The sequence below is a fragment of the Abramis brama genome (genome assembly GCF_963993115.1).
Source record: "Abramis brama genome assembly, chromosome: 12".
Lineage (NCBI taxonomy): Eukaryota > Metazoa > Chordata > Actinopteri > Cypriniformes > Leuciscidae > Abramis > Abramis brama.
In genome coordinates this window covers 14724950-14745440 of record NC_139974.1, presented here as the reverse complement: position 1 = coordinate 14745440, position 20491 = coordinate 14724950, and the positions used below count along the sequence as shown (strand labels likewise).

Below are 20491 nucleotides of genomic sequence, written 5' to 3'. Positions count from 1 at the left end.
TTTTAAACGCAAAGGGTTGTCACACCAAATATTGATTTGATTTATTTAATAGAAGTTAATTGATAAATAAAATCTATTTTTGACATTATGTTTGAAAGCCTCCTCACTTTTAGTGCCTAAAACTTTTGGCTTTGTAGTTATAGCTTTGCAGGTCGGTTTCTTAAAGCGTCTTGGAGACGTTGCCAAAGTTCTTTTAGTCTGTCTCAGTTTCTTGTAATCACAGACGGACTCGATGATGGTGAGATCAGATCTCAGTGTGGAGTGAGTGGACTCCTTGTGCATACAAAGATCTCACTGGATTATTACAATTAATGGCAAAATGAATGAAATGTAAACTGATATTTTCCACTGACACACTACAGCAAAAGATATAAATAACTGGCTTACAACCATTTTTTGGGGGGTGAATATACAAACGTGCATAAGACTTTTGCACAGTATTGTATAAAATACAATGTACTATTCTTATTCAGCAAAGTTGCATTAAATTAATCAAAAGTGACAGTAAATATTCAAATAAATTTTTCTTTTGAACTTTATATTCATCAAAGAATCCTGAAAAAATGTATGATTTCCAAAACAAAAAAAAGCAGCAGAATGGTTTCCTATATTGATCATAATAAGAAATGTTTCTTGAGCGCCCGAACCAGCATTTTAATGATTTATGAAGGATCATGGACAGGACACTTTCTACAAAGGTCGTTTTGGGGGACGGAAATTACTTTCTTGTATATAATCTGAATCCATTTCAAGCATTCAGTTGTTTTTGCTCAGATGCTTTGACCAAGCTGCATCAACTTAAGTTCCACTTAAAAAGAGTTTGACTTTACAGGTTCTGTTTCAAGAGATCAAGAGTTAAAATAGAAAGAAACAGGAGGTGAAAACTGTTTCAGTGAACACAGCAGGGCATCTTTTAACCTGTTTTGTCCCCTTGCTGTTAATTAGAAATTTGTGCCAACATGGCCTCTGGTAAAACATCATACTAAAATCTTATTGAAGCATCTAGTTGAAAAAATGAATAACTGGTCACAATAAACATTAGTAGACTAATTTTTTTGCTTGATGTTTGTATTTGGAACAGACAGCAACTTCATCCTGGCCAATGCACAAGTGTCCAAAGGCTTCCCGATTGTGTACTGCTCAGATGGATTCTGTGAGCTCACTGGATTTGCCCGAACCGAGGTCATGCAGCAGAGCTGCGCGTGCAAGTTTCTGTATGGGCTGGAGACCAACGAGAACATCATTCTTCACGTGGACTCTGCGCTCGAGGAACGGAGCGAGCTCAAGGAAGAGATAATGTTCTACAAAAAGACTGGTGAGAAAAAAAAAATGTTAGATGATGCATTTAGCTGTTGGTGATTTAGCAATAAATCGTAAATGTTGGTATTTTACAGTATTTCTTCATAACTGTAAAACTTAGAAGCAGTTCCACTGTGAAAGTAGAACAGGTGGAACATGGAAGGTTAAACTGATCCATTACTAGTAATAGCACATGGAGGTATTACAGCACACCTTTAAAAAGTGAAATCTCTAGCCATTGTTAGAAGCAGATGGTTTTATTAGAGTTGGTTGGCCAAAAGCACCAGAGAGACTCTAAAGTCGGATTACAAAATAAAGTCCAGCAGGTGTGCAAGTTTATTTGTGGAATTTACGATGACATTGAGAAGAATATACTACTACACAATGCTGTTGACTTTACAAATGCAAATTCTAGGATAATTTTTTCTTAATATGGCATATCTCACTCCCTTCCACACTTTATTCTTCCATTTAAGGGGCACTAATGGTAAATTTAGAGCTTGGAGAATGGATGTATTTCTCCCTTCGCTCGATATACCACCATAGGTACTGTGTTTTTGAGCAGTACCTGTACACACCATGTTTCATGAATATGGTAGTCATTCAGTACCATAGTATACATCAAAGTACCATAGTATCTGCTGCTCCATGACACCACCATGGTACATTTCTGTAAGTGTAAAAAACAAAGGGTTTTTAATAGTAATAATAATATTTTTAAATTATATTTATATAATATAATAATTCATAATAAAAATATAATATTAAATGTATACAAAAAATATATTTATATTATGTTTTATTCCTCATGCTCCATATATTATATTGTATCATATAATATATCATATATCATATGATTTAGTTTGCTAAGGTCTTAGATCTTTAAATGCTGCTGCTGGGTTTTAAGCTCGCTGTACCTTTTTCCTTGTGCTCATTCTCCTCTCCCCCTTTGTTCTGTATTGAATGGAACATCTCCAGTGCACTTGTTCTAGAGAGCGTTATTATTTCATCCCCTTTTCTTCTCCATAATGGTGAGGCTTTTTCGTGAGGAAATGAGAGATTTGACAAAGACTTCTCCAGCTGTGAGCAATCAGACGGAATTCCCCTAGAGGCTTCCAGTAACAGCTACTGGTGAAGAGAGAAACACACACACACACACACACACAACTAAGCATACATATAAATGTCCTGCCGCACACACCCACACCGCTCAATACAGACAGACAAACAAGCATTCACACACACACACCTACATGGGAATTGGGTACCATAATGGTGTTGCTCTTTTTGGATGTGCTGATCTTTTTTTGTTTCAGGTTTTTAACTCTTTAAATAGACTGGAAGTAATGTTTTGCCAAGTAAGCTAAAAATGTGCTTCCTGTGGTACCATTTAAATGAGCTAGTTTTATTCAATTTGGAAAAACTATTTAAAGTCACTGTGAATTGCAACTTATTTTACTTCTATAATCTGACATATTCTCTTGACCAGAATTAGGTGCAAGTTTGCTAAAACAATGCTCAAGTAGTTAATGGTTGACATTATCCGATAGCCAGAGTAAGACATTTACTACCAAAAGAAAAGACATTTCAGAGGTTCAGCAAGTTTTGATTTTGATTATGAAGACAATATTTTTTTTCTTTGAAATAATGTGCACTGATGAACCCGTTCAAAATAACTCCAGGAATACAGTGAAAACACTAAAAACAGTGTTTTGATGTCATATTGTAATGACTAAATCTACAACTGACTAATAGTTTACACCACTGAAGGTGATTTAAGGGTCAGATCAGGTAGCAGTAGCAGTTTTTACAGTGTGAATGCCCCCATAAACTTCACTTACATCATTAAGGCTGTGTGTATGTGTGTGTGTTTATGTATTTTGCCTCACTCAATTCTACTGCAGGTAGTGTGTTCTGGTGTCTGCTGGATATTGTGCCTATCAAGAATGAGAAAGGAGATGTTGTCCTCTTCCTCGCCTCTTTTAAAGACGTCACCGACACCAAAGCCAAATCCATACTTGAGGAGAAGAAAGGTTAGTACATGATGATGGTGTATGTGTGTTTGCATGGATTTTTATTAAATCATTTTAACTTTTTACTATCATCATTTATTTTTGCTTATTTAGTTTTTTTTTATATATACATTTTAAAGGGCACCTATTATGCAAAATTCACTTTTACATGGTGTTTGAACATAAATGTGTGTTGGCAGTGTGTGTACACAACCACCCTATAATGATAAAAATCTACCCAGTGCTTTTTTTATAATCCCCATAAATCATAAGCACTGTCTCAGAACAAGCTGTTCTCAGATTCGGGGCAATGTGACGTCACTTTGCACAGGCCCCTCCCATGACTGTTGATTGACACTGCAGTTTGAGCATAGACCCACCCTGAGTGAGCTGGACACAGAGTCCGCCATTGTTTCGACGCTTGAGCAGCTGTAGACAAGAATGTCTCCTAAGCGATTGAGGTGTTTTGTTGTTGGATGTAAGAATGAACATAGCAGTCTTCATTTACTCTCGTTGTTACTCAAGGATGGATCTGTACTGTTTGTGATCCAGCTTACGGTCTCCGGAGCGACAGGCCTAACGTTACTGACCACGGCAGAAATGAAAGTGAGAGCACGCACTGTATGACAGCTCATCGAGTCATTTTACGGATATAAGGTTTACCAGTTTATTAAGCACTGACTGAAAAGGTGTGTATATATTTGTTTACTGTTAGTTGTAACGAGTGTTTTGTGTACTTCGCTGTGTATGTTGATGATAAGGAAAGGGAGAGAGAGAGAGTTTATGGATAAGACTTTAATGCGCACTTCTTGTACTGTGTTTATTCAGCTCTTACAGTGATTCTCTGGAGTAAAACTAACGCTCATCTTTTGTGTGATGTACAATAAACTTCACTGAACTTGTCAGTATATTTTGGTCATCATTCGGACGGGGTTTGCTACAGCAGGCTTGTATTAATAGTGGATAAAAGCAGATGACAAATAAGTTATAACCATAATTAAACTAAACTATACCTGTTCTATCTCCATACAGCATATATTCTCTGGCTCTGTGGGAATTATTGTCCGACTCCGAGTCGAAATGAACACCGCTACTGAGAGTTTCTGTTCTGATATTATCAAATGAGATTGTCCTGGCTCTGAGCGCGAGCTCGTGAGGCTCCGCCCCCTGTGCCGTGCAGCAGCAGCTTATTTGCATTTAAAGGGATACACACTAAAACAGCACGTTTTTCTGAGCTCCAAAAAATGACAATTTAAACATGCTATAAAAAATATCTGTTGGGTATTTTGAGCTAAAACTTCACATACATACTCTGGGGACATCAGAGACTTATTTTACATCTTGTGATAAGAGTCATAATAGGTGCCCTTTAATTGTTTTACACATGCCCTAGACCCAGACTTTAAATCTTAAAATATAAAAATGTGTCATACAAATATTATTACTGTTACTATTAAATATTAATTATTATTTATAAAAAATGAGGAAAACCTAAACAAAGAGAGAAATAAACATAATTGTATTATTTATTATTGAAAGTAATATAGAAATTTTTCACAAATTATGACCCTGATGTGGTGTCAATTTCATCACAATCAACAATATTTCACTTAAAGTTTTATCAAAGTTTAGTGTACTTGGCTATCATGGAGACATCAGTGTACCAGTATAAAAAGGTATATGATGTGCGTAGAAAACCAAAATTAAGGTACATATTTGTCAACATTAAAAAATTTTTTTTTTTTTAAATCCAATTATGCAAAAACATTGTGAACATTTCCATTACAGAATCCTGTTAAATACAACCCACAATTTGAGTTGTGGTGGAAATGACTTTCAGAAATGACAGATTTCTTGTGTGTGTGTGTGTGTGTGTGTATACTGTATATGTTTGAACTAGGGATGCACCGATCCGATACTCAGTATCGGTATCGGCTACGATACTGCCATTTTTGCCGGATCGGGTATCGGTCAGAAGAGGCCGATCCAAATCTGATATTGTGCGTATACTATTCAGTGTTATTGTTAAGCCCCACAAAAGGCACACAAACATTATAAAGCACCATAAGTTTTCGTGCACAATATTATAAGTGTTCTGAAGCCATTATATAGTATAATGTGAGATAGAAATAAATTTTTAAGTCGTTAAATTCAAGCTCACTTAAACGTTTCCCTCAGCTGCGGCTGTCAATCATTCTTCATTCAGCATTCAAACAGCGCGTCGCATTGGGTTACGACTGTTAACACGATGAAACTCTCTCCAAGATGGTTCAATGTTACTATTATACTTGATCTGTAGATAAAGGTCTATAGTTTCGCATAAAACAACTTTATCTTGCTGGACTTTATTGCTGTACCTTAATCATGTTACTTTCTACCGGGTGTCTGTTTGATCACAACACTGGAGTAAAATCAGAGCACTATTTGTTCTTCACGCGCACAGTAACTGAAATTTAAAACTGTTAAAAGAAAATGCTGAATAGACTATTGCATAGATAGATACTGTATAATACACTACGCATCAATATGTCTTTTCTTTGTGCTTTAAACTTTTGTGCCGCACTGTATTGGAGCCTTATAAAACAGTGACGCAATGAAAGATTATTAATAGCCTTTCTTGTTCTGTCCTATCTATCATATGTTGCTACCTCATTAAACAGCTGTGCTATACATTTAAAAAATGTCTCAATTTTATAGTAGGCTATATATAAAATAATTTATATGATGGTCAGATTATGATCATATTTTTTGTTGTTGTTGGTTTTCTTTATAATGAAGTTGTCTGTATTAAGTAGATTGTGTTTAACACACAAAATAGTGATTATCAGTTCAACACAGAGTTATAGAAATTCTACTTGATAAAAAAAAAAAAAACTGCGCTCGGATCGGTATCGGTCGATACTCAGAATTTTTGGTATCGGATCGGATCGATTCTGAAAAAATGGTACCGGTGCATCCCCAGTTTGAACATTGTTACTAGACAAATGTTTTAAGGATGTCCACTTGGTGAAACATGTCTATAGTGTAAGAAAAAACCTCACATGATCCTTTTTTGTGCTTGTCTTGTTAAGGTGAGGCATGATGACAAATATCTGTTTATTGTGTGATTGAGAACCAGGATCAGATTTTGGCCTCAAGCAGCAAAAGGAAACCATGTGGAGCAGGGAATCCCTGTGCAACTGTGTCTGTACCTTTTTTTCTTTTCACATTTTCGCCTTTTGTTCCTTTCTCTCTCCCTCTCTGTGTTTCTCGTGACCTGTTCTGCCAGTAAATTGGGAGTTCATTTATTAGGATCTATAATAAGTGTTATGCCGCTGGACTCCCTGCTGACTACAGCCTTTTATGGATGAGTTTTTGTCGCCCCTCTCCTTCTCCGGCCCTGCAGGCTGAAGTGATCTCTATCCCTCTCTAATAACCAGCTTCCCTGCGTTCTCTCTCTCTGTCTGTCTATCGCTCCATCCCTTCAGTCCTTCTACTCCTGCTTTGCTTTCCCTTGGTACCTTGTTCGGCAGGGTTGCAATGAGTGACATTTTTCCCCTGTTGCCCTCGGCAATTGAGACTGGCAGCCTGGCTGTCTGCTTGTTTCCTCAGCTGGCTGATTTAAAAATGCTACACGCTACACATTCGTACACACATGCACACATACATTCATGGTCAGTATCCACAGAGACTCCACACATTTCATATGCTTTTGTCTCTGTCTCTACCGCTGTAACCATTGCACTACAATACTCCTGTTGGCACTTTTTCCTTGTTTCATTTTTATTTTTGCACAGTCGAAGCACATTCTATATGTTGATTGGGAAAGATTGGAAAAGAAAATGAATGGAAAATGGAAATGGAAGTTTGGATTCATTTGTATTTCCTCCAAAGTTTTTTCAGAAGAGAAATATTTGTCCTTTGATCTCACCCGCTATGTTTAACAGCTTTCAGTTGGTGTTGGTCTCAGGTTATAGTAATCCAGAGTATTTTAATTTATTGTATTAAAATGTTATTTTTTCAGCAACTTGGCAGCAAAGTAATATGTTTTTGGATTAAGGGTCGATTTGTTCAGGTTATAGTAATGGATAGTTTTTTAAAAGTTTTTTTTTGTTTTTTCAGCCACTTGGCAGCCTAGTTTTTGGTTTTGAATTTTATTTTTTTATAAAACATTTTTTATCAACAACTAGGAGGTTTGTATGGAAGCTTATTTCCGCCACAGAATAAAACATTTTAAAAGATAATTGCGACTTCTTATCTCACAATTGCGAGTTTACATCTCACAATTCTGATTATATTTATTACTGCTATATAAAGTCAGAATTGCGTGATATAAAGTCGCAATTGCGTGTTATAAAGTCCAATTCTAAGGAAAAAAAGACTGACTTATTCCTCAGAATTGCGAGTTTATATCTCAAAATTCTGACTTCATAACACGCAATTGCAACTTTAAATCATGCAATTCTGACTTTATATCTCCCAACTGCGTGTTATAAAGTCAGAATTACGAGCTTATTTCTTGCAATTGTGAGTTTAAATCTCACAATTCTGACTTTATAACAGGCAATTGAGACTTTATATCACACAATTCTGACTTTATATCACGCAATCCTGACTTTATAACTCACAATTGCGACTTTATATCACGCAATTCTAAAAAGTCACAATTGCGAGATGTAAACGCAATTGTGAGAGAGAAAAGTCGCAATTACATTTTTTATTTTTATTCTGTGGCGGAAACAAGCTTCCATAGGTTTGGCTTTACAAAACAATCTAGACAGAAAGTGTTTCAGCTGAAAATACAATCACCACAGGAGACAGAGGAAACTGCATTTGTCAGACCATTTCAGGTAAACTTTCAACTGTAGTCTAGGATGTCCCCTTGACAGACTGTTTTAGTTCAAGACCTCAAAGACTAAATGAAATGAACCCACTGCAGTATTTAGCAGTCACTCGATCAGTTGAAACAGATGTTTTCAAAATGGGAATGAAAACATTCTGATAGCAGAGCTCCAACTTGTGGAAACCACTGGTGTAAAGCAGGTCACCAGCATAAAGGAAGTTATTCTTGTTTCACACCAGCTTTTGTGTAACAGCAGCATGGAGGGCAATAGAAGGAAAACGGGCCACTTTGAGTAAACCTGCACTCAATAAAAGCGGCAAGCACTATTTGCATGGAAGTATTGATAGAAAATCTCTGCTTTTCTTCACAAAGTTACAAAAACATTCACAGAAGGATAAGCTACATTTTCTTCCACCAATTTTTGCTGGTACATAAAAATTATGTAAGAATTCAAGTTGTTAGGGGATGATGGTTTAGATTTTTCTTTGTTACTTCACCATATATTAGAGGATTTCATACATTTTTCAGAGTCTTTATTTCAAGTATTGTTGTAATACAAGCTCAAGTCAATGTAATGCTACAAAGGTTGAGTTGTTCATGTAGTAATAGTAGTTATTTATTATTTTATTTTGTAAAGTAAAAAAAAAACCATTATAGCACCCTCAGTACCACAGGAATTTTTCTTGAAAGATGCATTGTGTTCTTTGTTTTTATGTATTAGTGGAATTTATTCTGTGCAGCATGTTTTTATTTCTTGATGGATTGTATCCCCAATGCCCTTGACTTTCATAACAACAGTCCAACCTTTTCTCAGAGTGTCGCCGCGGGCAGGTCAAGGGAGGTTCTCCGTTTGGCTCCACTCGGCTGCGATCTAGCACAGTTCTGTACCACATTTCAGGACACCTGCACAACCGTCAGAAAAAGAGTAAAATCAAACTTAACAAGGTGAGACCATTCAAATACTGATGATATAGAAAAATACAGGAATGAAAAGATAAAACAGAACCAGTGTCTCTACCATAAACTCTACCAAATCTCTTTCTAGAATGTGTTTGGTGATCCACCGGCTCTCCCTGAATATAAGGTCGCTGATGCCAAGAAGTCCAAGTTCATTCTTCTCCACTTCAGCACCTTCAAAGCTGGCTGGGATTGGCTAATACTACTGGCTACATTCTATGTCGCCGTGACGGTGCCATACAACGTTTGTTTTATTGGTGATCAAGACTTGACACGTAGCACCACCGTCACTGACATTGCCGTCGAGATTCTCTTCATCATTGGTAAGAGAATCCAATTTTGATCTTCGACATAATATATTTAGCTAGATATATATCAATTATTAATATACATGGTATATTTTTCATTGCTAGCATGATTATGATTTATGAGATTATCTTTGCACAATCACATCTTTATCTTTACACATGATTATGATAGTGTCTTTAAATCAGGCTCTATGACATCTCTATAACCCTCTGAGGTACAGCATTGCCACAGGGCAGCATATCATTCAGTATCCTGCTATTCAGAAAGAAATTAATTGGAATTAAAAGGACAGTTTTTACAGAAACAAAAAATGTGCTTTTTTAAAGACATCTGCCATTTGAGTTTCTCTCCATGATTGATGGAGAAGGAGCACGCATGCTTCCTCAAATTACGCTATTTTTTCTTTTTCTTGCATATTTGTTAGGTAAATGGATGTTTTTGTTCAAAGATTTTTTGAACAACATAAGATGTAAAGGATGTTGATTCCATATGGTTTAAAAGTTAAACACATGCATTATGTTAATGATTTGAGTTTAAAACAATAATATTATAGGCCTACATGCATTTTTTTGTCTTGTCCTATTAACACTGTTTCCTGAAATTTATTTTGCCTTTGGGACTCTGATAAGGCCTCTATTTAAAACGCTTTGTGTTCAGATTTGTTGACAGCACATGAATTTTTAATTGTTCTGTTGTTAGTCTGTGATAGACTCTCCACTTGATATATAGCTGTCAGAAAAGCATTTTTGCTGTTATAAATGCTTCACTGGACACACTGTCGTTCATTGATATTATGCTGATGGTGTATTTTTTGAAGACGCTGACTCTGTCTGTCGCTTTAGACATCGTGTTCAGTTTCCGCACCACGTACGTGAGTAAGTCGGGGCAGGTGATCTTCGATGCGCGGCAGATCTGCATCCATTACATGACCACCTGGTTTATCATCGACCTGGTTGCTGCTCTGCCCTTTGATCTCCTTTACGCTTTCAAAGTCAGCGTGGTGAGTAATGCATATATTATGCATATATTACAAAAACTATAATGAATCTATCGAGGGAAAAATCTGTGGGAAGATTTTTGCACAGTTTTCAAATGCATTTTGAATTTACAACTTTTACATGATTTGGGGGAAAAAGCAGGCATACAGAGAATATGTGCCAGTATAAAACTCTGCAGAATTGTCACTTGTGTGTTTTTTTTATATTATTGTTATTAAATATTATGGCTAATTCGATAATGCTTTGACCCAGCTAGCACAACTACGTTTTTATATAAAGAAAACATTTTGATGAATTAAACTTACTTCCATAAATATAAATAAGTGCAATATACCAGCATTCTAGAGTTGTCACGGTGGTGGTTGCAGCAAGAGAGTAGTTTAGGCAGGATCTAATTGCAGCAGACACTTTTATTAACTCTTCAAACAAAATAACAAACATGCTGGAGAACAGGAGATTCTCCTAGGAGGGGATTGTAAAATAACTATACACTGAAGCAACACTAGAGATAAGAACAGACAAAGAACATTTCCAAATGAGGGCTAAATATCAAATCAAATCAAATCAAGTATATTTGTATAGCGCTTTTCACAATACAGATTGTATCAAAGCAGCTTCACAGTATTAAAATAAAATAATACAACAAAGTTTGTTTCTAGTGGAATTTATTGATTGATAGAATAAAATTAAATATCCCCAAAATATCCCCAACTGAGCAAGCCAAAGGCAACAGTGGCAAGGAACCGAAAAAACTCCATCAAGCGGCCTAATGGTGTCCTAAAACTCCATCAGGTGACCTAATGGAGAAAAAAAAAACCTTGGGAGAACCCAGGCTCAGTCGGGGGCCAGTTCTCCTCTGGCATTTATGAACTAGAGGCCGGATTGTAGTTTGAAACTGTGAGATTAACAATATTATATGAATGCCTGGCTGAAAAGATGCGTCTTTAATCTAGTTTTAAACTGGGAGAGTGAGTCCGAGCAACGAACAGTATCAGGAAGGCTATTCCAGAGTTTTGGAGCCAAATGTGAAAATGCTCTCCCTCCTTTGGTTGATCTGGATATCCTAGGTATGACCAAAAGCCTTGAATTTATTGATCTTAAAGAGCGCGATGGATTATAGGGTGATAGAAGATCCGCTAAATAGACTGGAGCTAAGCCGTTTATGGCTTTATAAGTCAGTAGCAATACCTTGTAATTAATACGGAACTTTATAGGTAGCCAATGTAGTGATGATAAAATCGGTGTTATATGATCATATTTTCTTGATCTAGTAAGAACTCTAGCGGCTGCATTTTGGACTAACTGTAGCTTGTTTATTGAGGATGCAGGACAACCGGCTAATAAAGCATTACAGTAATCTAGTCTCGAGGTCATGAATGCATGAACTAACTTTTCTGCATCAGAAACTGATAGCATATTACGTAGCTTAGCAATGTTTCTAAGGTGGAAAAAGGCTGTTTTTGTAACATACGAAATATGATTTTCAAAAGACAGGTTACAATCGAGTATAACACCCAGGTCTTTTACTGTAGAGGATAAAGTAACAGGACATCCTACGATGTCAAAGTTGTATTGTGAGAGGTTCTGTGGGCGGTTTTTTGAACCGATAAGTATTACCTCTGTTTTGTCTGGATTTAATAAAAGAAAATTACGCGTCATCCAATCTTTTATATCTTTAACACACTCTGTCAATTTGGATAATTTAGCGTTTTCATCCGGCCGTGATGAAATATATATTTGAGTGTCATCAGCATAACAATGGAAACTAATTCCATGTTTCCTTATAATATTTCCAAGTGGCAGCATATATATTGAGAATAACAGAGGGCCCAACACAGATCCCTGTGGCACTCCATAGTTTACTGGAATTATGATCGATTTTTCTCCATTTAAATAGACAAAATGGTAGCGGTCTGATAAGTATGATCTAAACCAGCTTAATGCTTGTCCTTGAACACCAGTATAATTTTGTAGTCGATCTAAGAGTATTGTATGATCTATAGTATCGAACGCAGCACTTAGATCAAGTAAAACTAGTATTGAGATGCAGCCTTGGTCAGAAGCTAAGAGTAAATCATTTGTGATTTTAACGAGCACAGTTTCAGTGCTATGATGCGGCCTGAATCCTGACTGAAACTTTTCATAGATATCATTTTCTTGCAAGAAAGAGCCCAGTTGAGCGGACACAACTTTTTCTAGTATTTTAGACATAAAAGGTAGATTTGAAATGGGTCTATAATTTGCTAGATTATGCGGGTCTAATTGTGGTTTCTTAATGAGAGGTTTTATCACTGCCAGTTTAAATGTTCTTGGAACATGACCTAAAGATAAAGACGAGTTAATAATATTGAGGAGAGGCTCTTCCACTACAGGTAACACTTCCTTCAGTAGTTTAGTTGGTATAGGATCTAATAAACATGTTGTTGTTTTAGATGAAGTGATAAGTTTATTTAACTCTTTTTGTTCTATAGTTGTAAAGCACTGTAATTGTTCTTGCGGGGGGAAAATTGAGGCTGAATTATAAGGTGCGATTGAGGATTGAACGTTTACAATTGTGGTTCTGATGTTTTCTATTTTCTCAGTGAAGAAGTTCATGAAATCATTACTACTAAACTGTAACGGGATATTTTGTTCGGGTGACGTCTGTTTATTTGTTAGTCTAGCCACGGTGTTAAATAAAAACCTAGGATTGTTTTGGTTGTTTTCTATTAGTTTGCGGAGATGCTCAGCCCTGGCCGCTTTTAGGGCCTTTTTATAACGTGACATACTGTCTTTCCACGCGATTCTAAAGACCTCTAAATTAGTTTGTTTCCATTTACGCTCTAAATTACGGGTTTCTCTCTTTAGAACATGCGTAGTATTATTGTACCATGGTGCTTTAATTTTCTCTGTGACCTTTTTTAATCTAACGGGTGCAACAACATCCAATGTTCTAGAGAGAATGGTGCTCATTGTAACGGTCACCAGCTGGAGTGCCCTTGAGAGCCACCAGAGGGCACTCCACACCAGACTATCATGATTCACTCACAACTACATTTCCCATAATTCACTGCCCGGACTCATCATCCCTGATTATCACATTCACCTGTGTCTCATTATATTGTTTAGTTCACCCTATATAAGCCTGGTTCACCTCATTATTCCCTGCGAAGTCTTGTACGTTATTCCACTGCATTTCTGAGCATTTCCTTTGTTGTCGTTATTCCTGGTTCTTGATCTCTGCCCGTGTCCTGGTTTTCCTGTTTTTGCCTCACCTTCTGGATTTGTCTGTTTGTTGGATTGCCTGCCTGTGTATGACCTTTGCCTGGATTTTGACTGCGATTCTGAATAACACTTTAAATAAACTGCATTTGGATCCTCAACCTTCGTGTCTCGGAGCAGTTCGTAACAGAAGACTTCGCCACATATGGATCCAGCAGTTGTCAGCAACCAGGCCCTGAGGAAATTCCTTTCTTCTGTGTTCCAAGATGGCCAGCCTATTGAGAGGTATGCGAGGGACTTTTTGTCTTGCTGTCATCTGGGAACGTTAAATGACACCCAGCTCATGGACCTGTTTTTGAGCGGGCTGGATGATGATGTTGCTCAATTGATGCCGGAGGACTATACCGGCTGGACCCTAGAAGGGTATGTCGACCTGGCCCTCTCCTTGAGCGGTACGACATTTACTGTGGGCTTGGCTGATGAAACACCCTGCAAGCTCACAGTACCCCAAGAGCCCTCACCGCTGGCCGCGTCCAGTCCAGGGTCTTCACAGCTCCACGTCCAGTCTGCCCAGCCAGAGTCAGTTCACGTCTTGCCCGCCCGACCTGGGAATCATCACGTCTTGCCAGCCACTGGATCGGTCTATGGACGTACAGGACCGGTTTCCAGCGTGGCCGATCCCCCGCTTATGTCTGCACGCGCTGCCAAGAGGGCCATCGTTCTAGGGTTTCGTCCTGCCGAGTCTACGCATCACATCACGTCTGCCGAGCCAGAGCTTCACGTCACGTCTGCCGAGCCTGCACTTCACGCCAGTCCAGCCGAGCCTGCACTTCACGCCAGTCCAGCCGAGCCTGCACTTCACGCCAAATCTGCCGAATCCAAGGCAGTATGCGTCATGCCCGCCGCCCCTGAGACTGAGAGCGTCATGCCCGCCTCGCCTGAGACAGCAAGCGACATGCCCGCCAAGCTAGAGCCTTCACCGCTGGTCCCGTCCAGCACAGAGCCCTCTTCACCGCTGGTCCCGTCCAGCTCAGAGCCCTCTTCATCGCTGGTTCCGTCCAGCTCAGAGCCCTCTTCGCCGCTGGTTCCGTCCAGTTCAGAGCCCTCTTCATCGCTGGTCCTAACTAGCTCAGAGTCCTCTTCGCCGCTGGTCCTACCCAGCTCAAAGCCCTCGCCGCCGCTGGTCCCGTCCAGCTCAGAGCCCTCTTCATCGCTGGTTCCGTCCAGCTCAGAGCCCTCTTCGCCGCTGGTTCCGTCCAGTTCAGAGCCCTCTTCATCGCTGGTCCTAACCAGCTCAGAGTCCTCTTCGCCGCTGATCCTACCCAGCTCAAAGCCCTCGCCGCCGCTGGTCCCGTCAAGCTCAGAGCGCCCTGATCCAGAGACTGAGCTTCACGTCACGTCCGCCCGTCAAGAGTCTCGTCCCGCCGAGACTGAATCTGTTCCTGAGCCTGAATCTGATCCTGATACTGAGCCTGAATCTGTTCCTCTTCCTCTTTCTACGCCTGTGTCTTCGGACAAGATGGCCGACTCCACGCCTGTGTCTTCGGACAAGATGGCCGCCGCATCCTCTGAGCCCGTTCCTGTCCCTGAGCCCGTTCCTGTCCCTGAGCCGGTGTCTGTTCCTGTTCCTGAGCCGGTGTCTGTTCCTGTGCCATGGTCGCCTCCCTGGCCGCCTGAAGGGTCGTCTCCTCCCTGGTCGCCTGCACTGCCTGCTCCACCCTAGTCGCCTGCACAGCCTGATCCGCCCTGGTCGCCTGCACAGCCTGATCCGCCCTGGTCGCCTGCACAGCCTGTTCCGCCCTGGTCGCCTGATCCGCCCTGGTCGCCTGCACAGCCTGATCCGCCCTGGTCGCCTGCACAGCCTGTTCCGCCCTGGTCGCCTGATCCGCCCTGGTCGCCTGCACAGCCTGATCTGCCCTGGTCGCCTGCACAGCCTGATCCGCCCTGGTCGCCTGCACAGCCTGCTCCGCCCTGGCCTTCCGCTCTGCCAGAGTCTTCAGGTCCTCTTCCGCTGCACGGGCCTGGCCCTCCATCCCGCCCCCGGGTCCGCCTCCGCTCCACCTCCCTCCTGGACAGTTTTAGGAGCGTCTGGAATCCGCTCCTTAAAGGGGGGGCTATGTAACGGTCACCAGCTGGAGTGCCCTTGAGAGCCACCAGAGGGCACTCCACACCAGACTATCATGATTCACTCACAACTACATTTCCCATAATTCACTGCCCGGACTCATCATCCCTGATTATCACATTCACCTGTGTCTCATTATATTGTTTAGTTCACCCTATATAAGCCTGGTTCACCTCATTATTCCCTGCGAAGTCTTGTACGTTATTCCACTGCATTTCTGAGCATTTCCTTTGTTGTCGTTATTCCTGGTTCTTGATCTCTGCCCGTGTCCTGGTTTTCCTGTTTTTGCCTCACCCTCTGGATTTGTCTGTTTGTTGGATTGCCTGCCTGTGTATGACCTTTGCCTGGATTTTGACTGCGATTCTGAATAACACTTTAAATAAACTGCATTTGGATCCTCAACCTTCGTGTCTCGGAGCAGTTCGTAACACTCATAGTGCTAGTTAGTTCTTCTAGTTCATCTGTTTGTTTGGGTTCAGGCAGCAGCTGAGACAGATCAGACAAGCAACTCGAGAAATTATCTATGGTGGATGGAAGGATTGATCTGCCTGGTCGAAAACGCGGCGCCGCATGACATATTACAGCAGTACGTAATATGCAAGTTACCAAGTAATGGTCAGTGACATCATCACTTTGTGGAATGATATCTATATCGGTTGGATCGGTTCCATATGATATAATTAAATCGAGTGTGTGATTAAGACGATGAGTTGGTCCGGTGACGTTTTGTTTGACCCCAAAGGAATTTAATAAATCTATAAACGCAGCCCCTAACGCATCATTTGGATTATCTACGTGTATGTTAAAATCTCCAACAATTAATGCTTTATCTACATTGACCAATAGATCTGAGAGAAAATCTGCAAACTCTTTTAGGAAATCAGCGTAAGGCCCAGGCGGTCTATATACGGTAGCCAAGGCTAGAGATAATATGGATTTTTTTCTAACATCTAAGAGCGTAACATTTAGTACAAGTATTTCAAACGAAATAAACTTATAACCCGTTTTCTGAGTAACATTGAGAATATCTCTATAGACCGCTGCAACACCTCCGCCACGACCAATCAGACGGGGTTCGTGCTTATAGGAGTATCCTGATGGAGTAGACTCATTTAGACCGAAATAATCATTAGGTTTAAGCCAAGTTTCAGTAAGGCAAAGCACATCGAAGCTATTATCCGTGACTATTTCATTTACAATAACTGCCTTAGGTGTGAGTGATCTAATGTTTAGAAGACCTAGCTTTAGAAATTGTTTTTGGTTACTAATAGCAACATTTTCTGGTTTAATAACAATTAGATTTTTTCTAGATCCTGCAGTAGATTTATTATTTGATCTCACTAAACGAGGAATAGACACAGTTTCTATGCAATGTTCTACACTATTTATATCAGTTAATTTGGTGCAGCAGAGACTATGATTTGAACTTTTGGTTACTAGTCAAAAGGTATTTAACATTTTGGAGATGTTATCTGACAGAAGATCCGATCCGAATCTGCTTGGGTGTAAGCCATCAGCACGGTAAAGCCTAGGACGCTCCCAAAACAGATTCCAATTATTTACAAAGAGCAGTTTCTGCTCATTGCACCATGACATTAACCATTCATTTAGCGCAAATAATCTACTAAACTTTTCATGACCTAGTCGGTACGTGGGAAGCGGTCCTGACACAATGATCGTTATATCAGGCGATGTGCTGCGTACCGTATCGATCAGATTCCTGAAGTCTTTCTTCAGAACCTCTGTCTGTCGCAGCCTGATGTCGGCCCCTCCCGCGTGCAGGACCACAGTTCCGACGCGCTCGTTCAGAATCTCGGGAACGTGAGCAGCGATTTCAGAAACACGAGCACCAGGAAAGCAGTGACTATGCACCTTACTTTTATTTAACGTAGCTTGTACGTGTCGAACGATGGAATCACCGATGATCACAGCATCGCGTTCTGTTTCGCGAAGAGGGGAGAAGCGGTTTTGTGTGGATATCTCGAAAACCGGGAGGGTCGGAGAGAGTTTTCTTGGTCTAGACCTGACTCGCGTCTCCCGCTGCGGAAATATCCAGGCTTCGTGGTGGCATGTTGGAGCCGGCGTAAACGAGACCATAGCTGATCGCGGCCTCGACGCTCGTGACCGATGCTGAGTAACGCACGGAGTAGACGAGGTCGGAGTCAGCGGGTTAGTAACGTTGATCACTGATTTGTGTGCATCGGCGCGTGATGTTTCAAGAGCTAACCGCTGGTCTATCAGCTCGGCTTTTCTCACTAAAAGGTCGTGGATCTGTTTCTCAACAGCTTCCAGCTCAGACTGCAACGCGTGTAGCTCAAATGTGTCCTCACCTGCACCAAAAGGTAGACTACTTACATCTGATATATTCGCCATTTTAACAGATGGACAGTAAGTTAAGTTAGCAACGACGCTACCAGTGATGCTATCAATATTAATACTAATTTATGACTGAAGTCTTGGATATAATCCGTCTTTTTAGTGGTACAGGTGTAGAGTAGACGCACGATAGGCGAAAAAATGTTTGTTTGTAAGTGAGTGTGGAGAAGACGCGTTCAGCCGTGATCCACAGGAGTAACCTATAAGAGTATCCGACGTTGGATCACTAATAGGCTTGAGACGCGTCTGCTCAACAGTCCGCGTTGTAACTATGAGGTGAGGAAAAATAGAAAATGTTCGTTGTAAGTGAGTTTAAAGAGAAATCAAGAATTATAAATCAATCGATGGAGCTCCAAAGACAACAACGCGTTCAGACGCGACGCATGCGCATTCGAAAATATATACAGAGAAACTAAGAAAGAAACAACAAGCACATGTGAGGACTAATCGATCAACTAGCGAGTAACCATGACAAAAAATTAAAAGCGGGAACATAGGTAACAAAGGCACACAGAAAACAAGAAAATGAAAACATAAACCTTACAAGAGTAGGGGTGCACTGGATTGCAGTTGATCTGCGATCCGTATGGACCAGGCCCCACGGTTCAGCACGCATGTGATTCGCATTTCTTTGCGCTTGAACAGACACATACACATCAAAATACCCGTCTCTGCAAGTATTCTCTCGGTTATGTCTTAAGTGAATGTAAACAGTAGAGAAAGAAACTGGATGCCTGTCAGTATATTCGGTCCGTGTATTTGGTCTTAAAGTGACAGCAGCCTAATATTCCTGCTGCTGTCTGTGCCATTAATGTTAATAAAACAACAAAATAACAAAGATTAATCTATATTTAATTTCTACAGTGAACACAATAGTGTTATTTTACATTTAGGCCTAATTATTACATTTCTGTACCTGAATACTACTGTTAGACTTTGTAACTTTGTTATATAGTATTCATCTATGCCTGTAATTGTGTATTTATTCTTATTTAATTACTGACTGTTTACTTGTCTTTAATAATGTTTGAACTTTATTAGTTAGGCTAGTAGTTTTTGCTGTGGTATCGAAGTACTTAAAATTAGCTTTAAATAATAGCAGTTACATTTGCCCCCACACCAACCCCACCTCACTTTTCTTTTTTTTTTTAAATTATCTGATCTGTGGTCAAATTAAAATCCCGGGCTGAAAATGGGCTGACTTCTACCAAAATGCAATGCTGTGAAAACGTCTTGTACCTTCTAGGATAAGCATTCCTGTAGCTCAAACAGTAAGTCAAGATTTCCAAGAAAGCATGAACTGATAAAACGTATGCCTTACATTTCCTAATGTAAACTCGCTTTAGATGAACGTGTTTGCCAAATATGTAAATGTATAAGAGTTTAGTACTCTCAATGCATTTCACCGTGGTGAAATCCATTTATTGTAGAAGAGCTTCCTCCAATTAAAACCAAAGGATGCTAGAATCCATCTGGACTGGTCTTGCTTGACCAGTCATGACTTTTGGACTTCCAGATATTCTTTTTTTAGCCCCTCCGGCACTGTATTGAGCTCAATGATTTGTTTTACTCTTCCTTAAGTGTAAAACAAAATATTGAGCAGCGGCAGTCAGGGTCACCCTGAGTGGATGGACCATAAAGTCCTTTTGATGACATCATGGATGTAGATCTTTTAATGAGAGAATATGGGTTCAGGTACAAATAAAGATGTATTACAGGCTCTGAAATTGGTTAACACTGCCTCTGATGACTCCAATACAAAATCAAGGGTCACAGGCTCCTGGTTTTAATTCACAGAAAAAGACAGTCAGCTTTTCTGGCCAATCCAGACTGGCAGAATCGATCAGTGCCACTTGGACACACACACTTACAGTGATGACACATGCACCCTCTGTACGGCGAAACACAACGAAAGAGTGCTTGAAATCCACTGAGGCTTATTAAGAGGAGAGTGAAATGCAGTGGACTCTTAAGTGCCACTGTAATACAGACCTTGTTGTCTCCGAGATGTTCCCTTAAATCTGCTCCAATTACAGATTGCACCTCTGCTCCTCTGGTATCCCTTCACATCTGCCCTTCAGCTGCACTATACACACACACACACACACACACACAGAGATGCAACAAACATGCACACAGACATGAACCCACAAAAAGACATCAGAAGTGAAGAATGATATTTCTTTTTTTCCTCTCTGAGTTTGATTTCATTTTCCTATTTGATTTCATTTTCCTGTCCTGGACATTTTCTGTTATTTTGGTTTCCCTTTCCCTGTCTTGGCCAATTTTCATTTGTTTCCTCTACTTTCCTCTTCTTTTCTTTTCATTTCCTTTTCCTATCCTGGCCAATTTTTATTCTTTTCCCTTTTCTTTCCACTCAACTCCACTCCTA

The 20491-nt window shown here is 40.0% G+C and overlaps 1 protein-coding gene across 3 annotated transcripts in view; it reads left to right on the top strand.

Annotated features, from left to right (window-relative positions):
- The window catches only part of kcnh8 (potassium voltage-gated channel, subfamily H (eag-related), member 8), a 79280-nt gene that overhangs the window by 14710 nt on the left and 44079 nt on the right, over window positions 1–20491 (top strand). For all 3 annotated transcript variants that reach the window (XM_084131902.1, XM_084131901.1, XM_084131900.1), the window contains exons 2-6: window positions 1082–1315; window positions 3204–3332; window positions 8948–9078; window positions 9179–9413; window positions 10242–10399. In XM_084131902.1, coding sequence (XP_083988028.1) covers window positions 1186–1315; window positions 3204–3332; window positions 8948–9078; window positions 9179–9413; window positions 10242–10399 — 783 coding nt within the window. In that variant the 5' untranslated portion in view covers window positions 1082–1185. The remainder of the gene's footprint in view (window positions 1–1081; window positions 1316–3203; window positions 3333–8947; window positions 9079–9178; window positions 9414–10241; window positions 10400–20491) is intronic.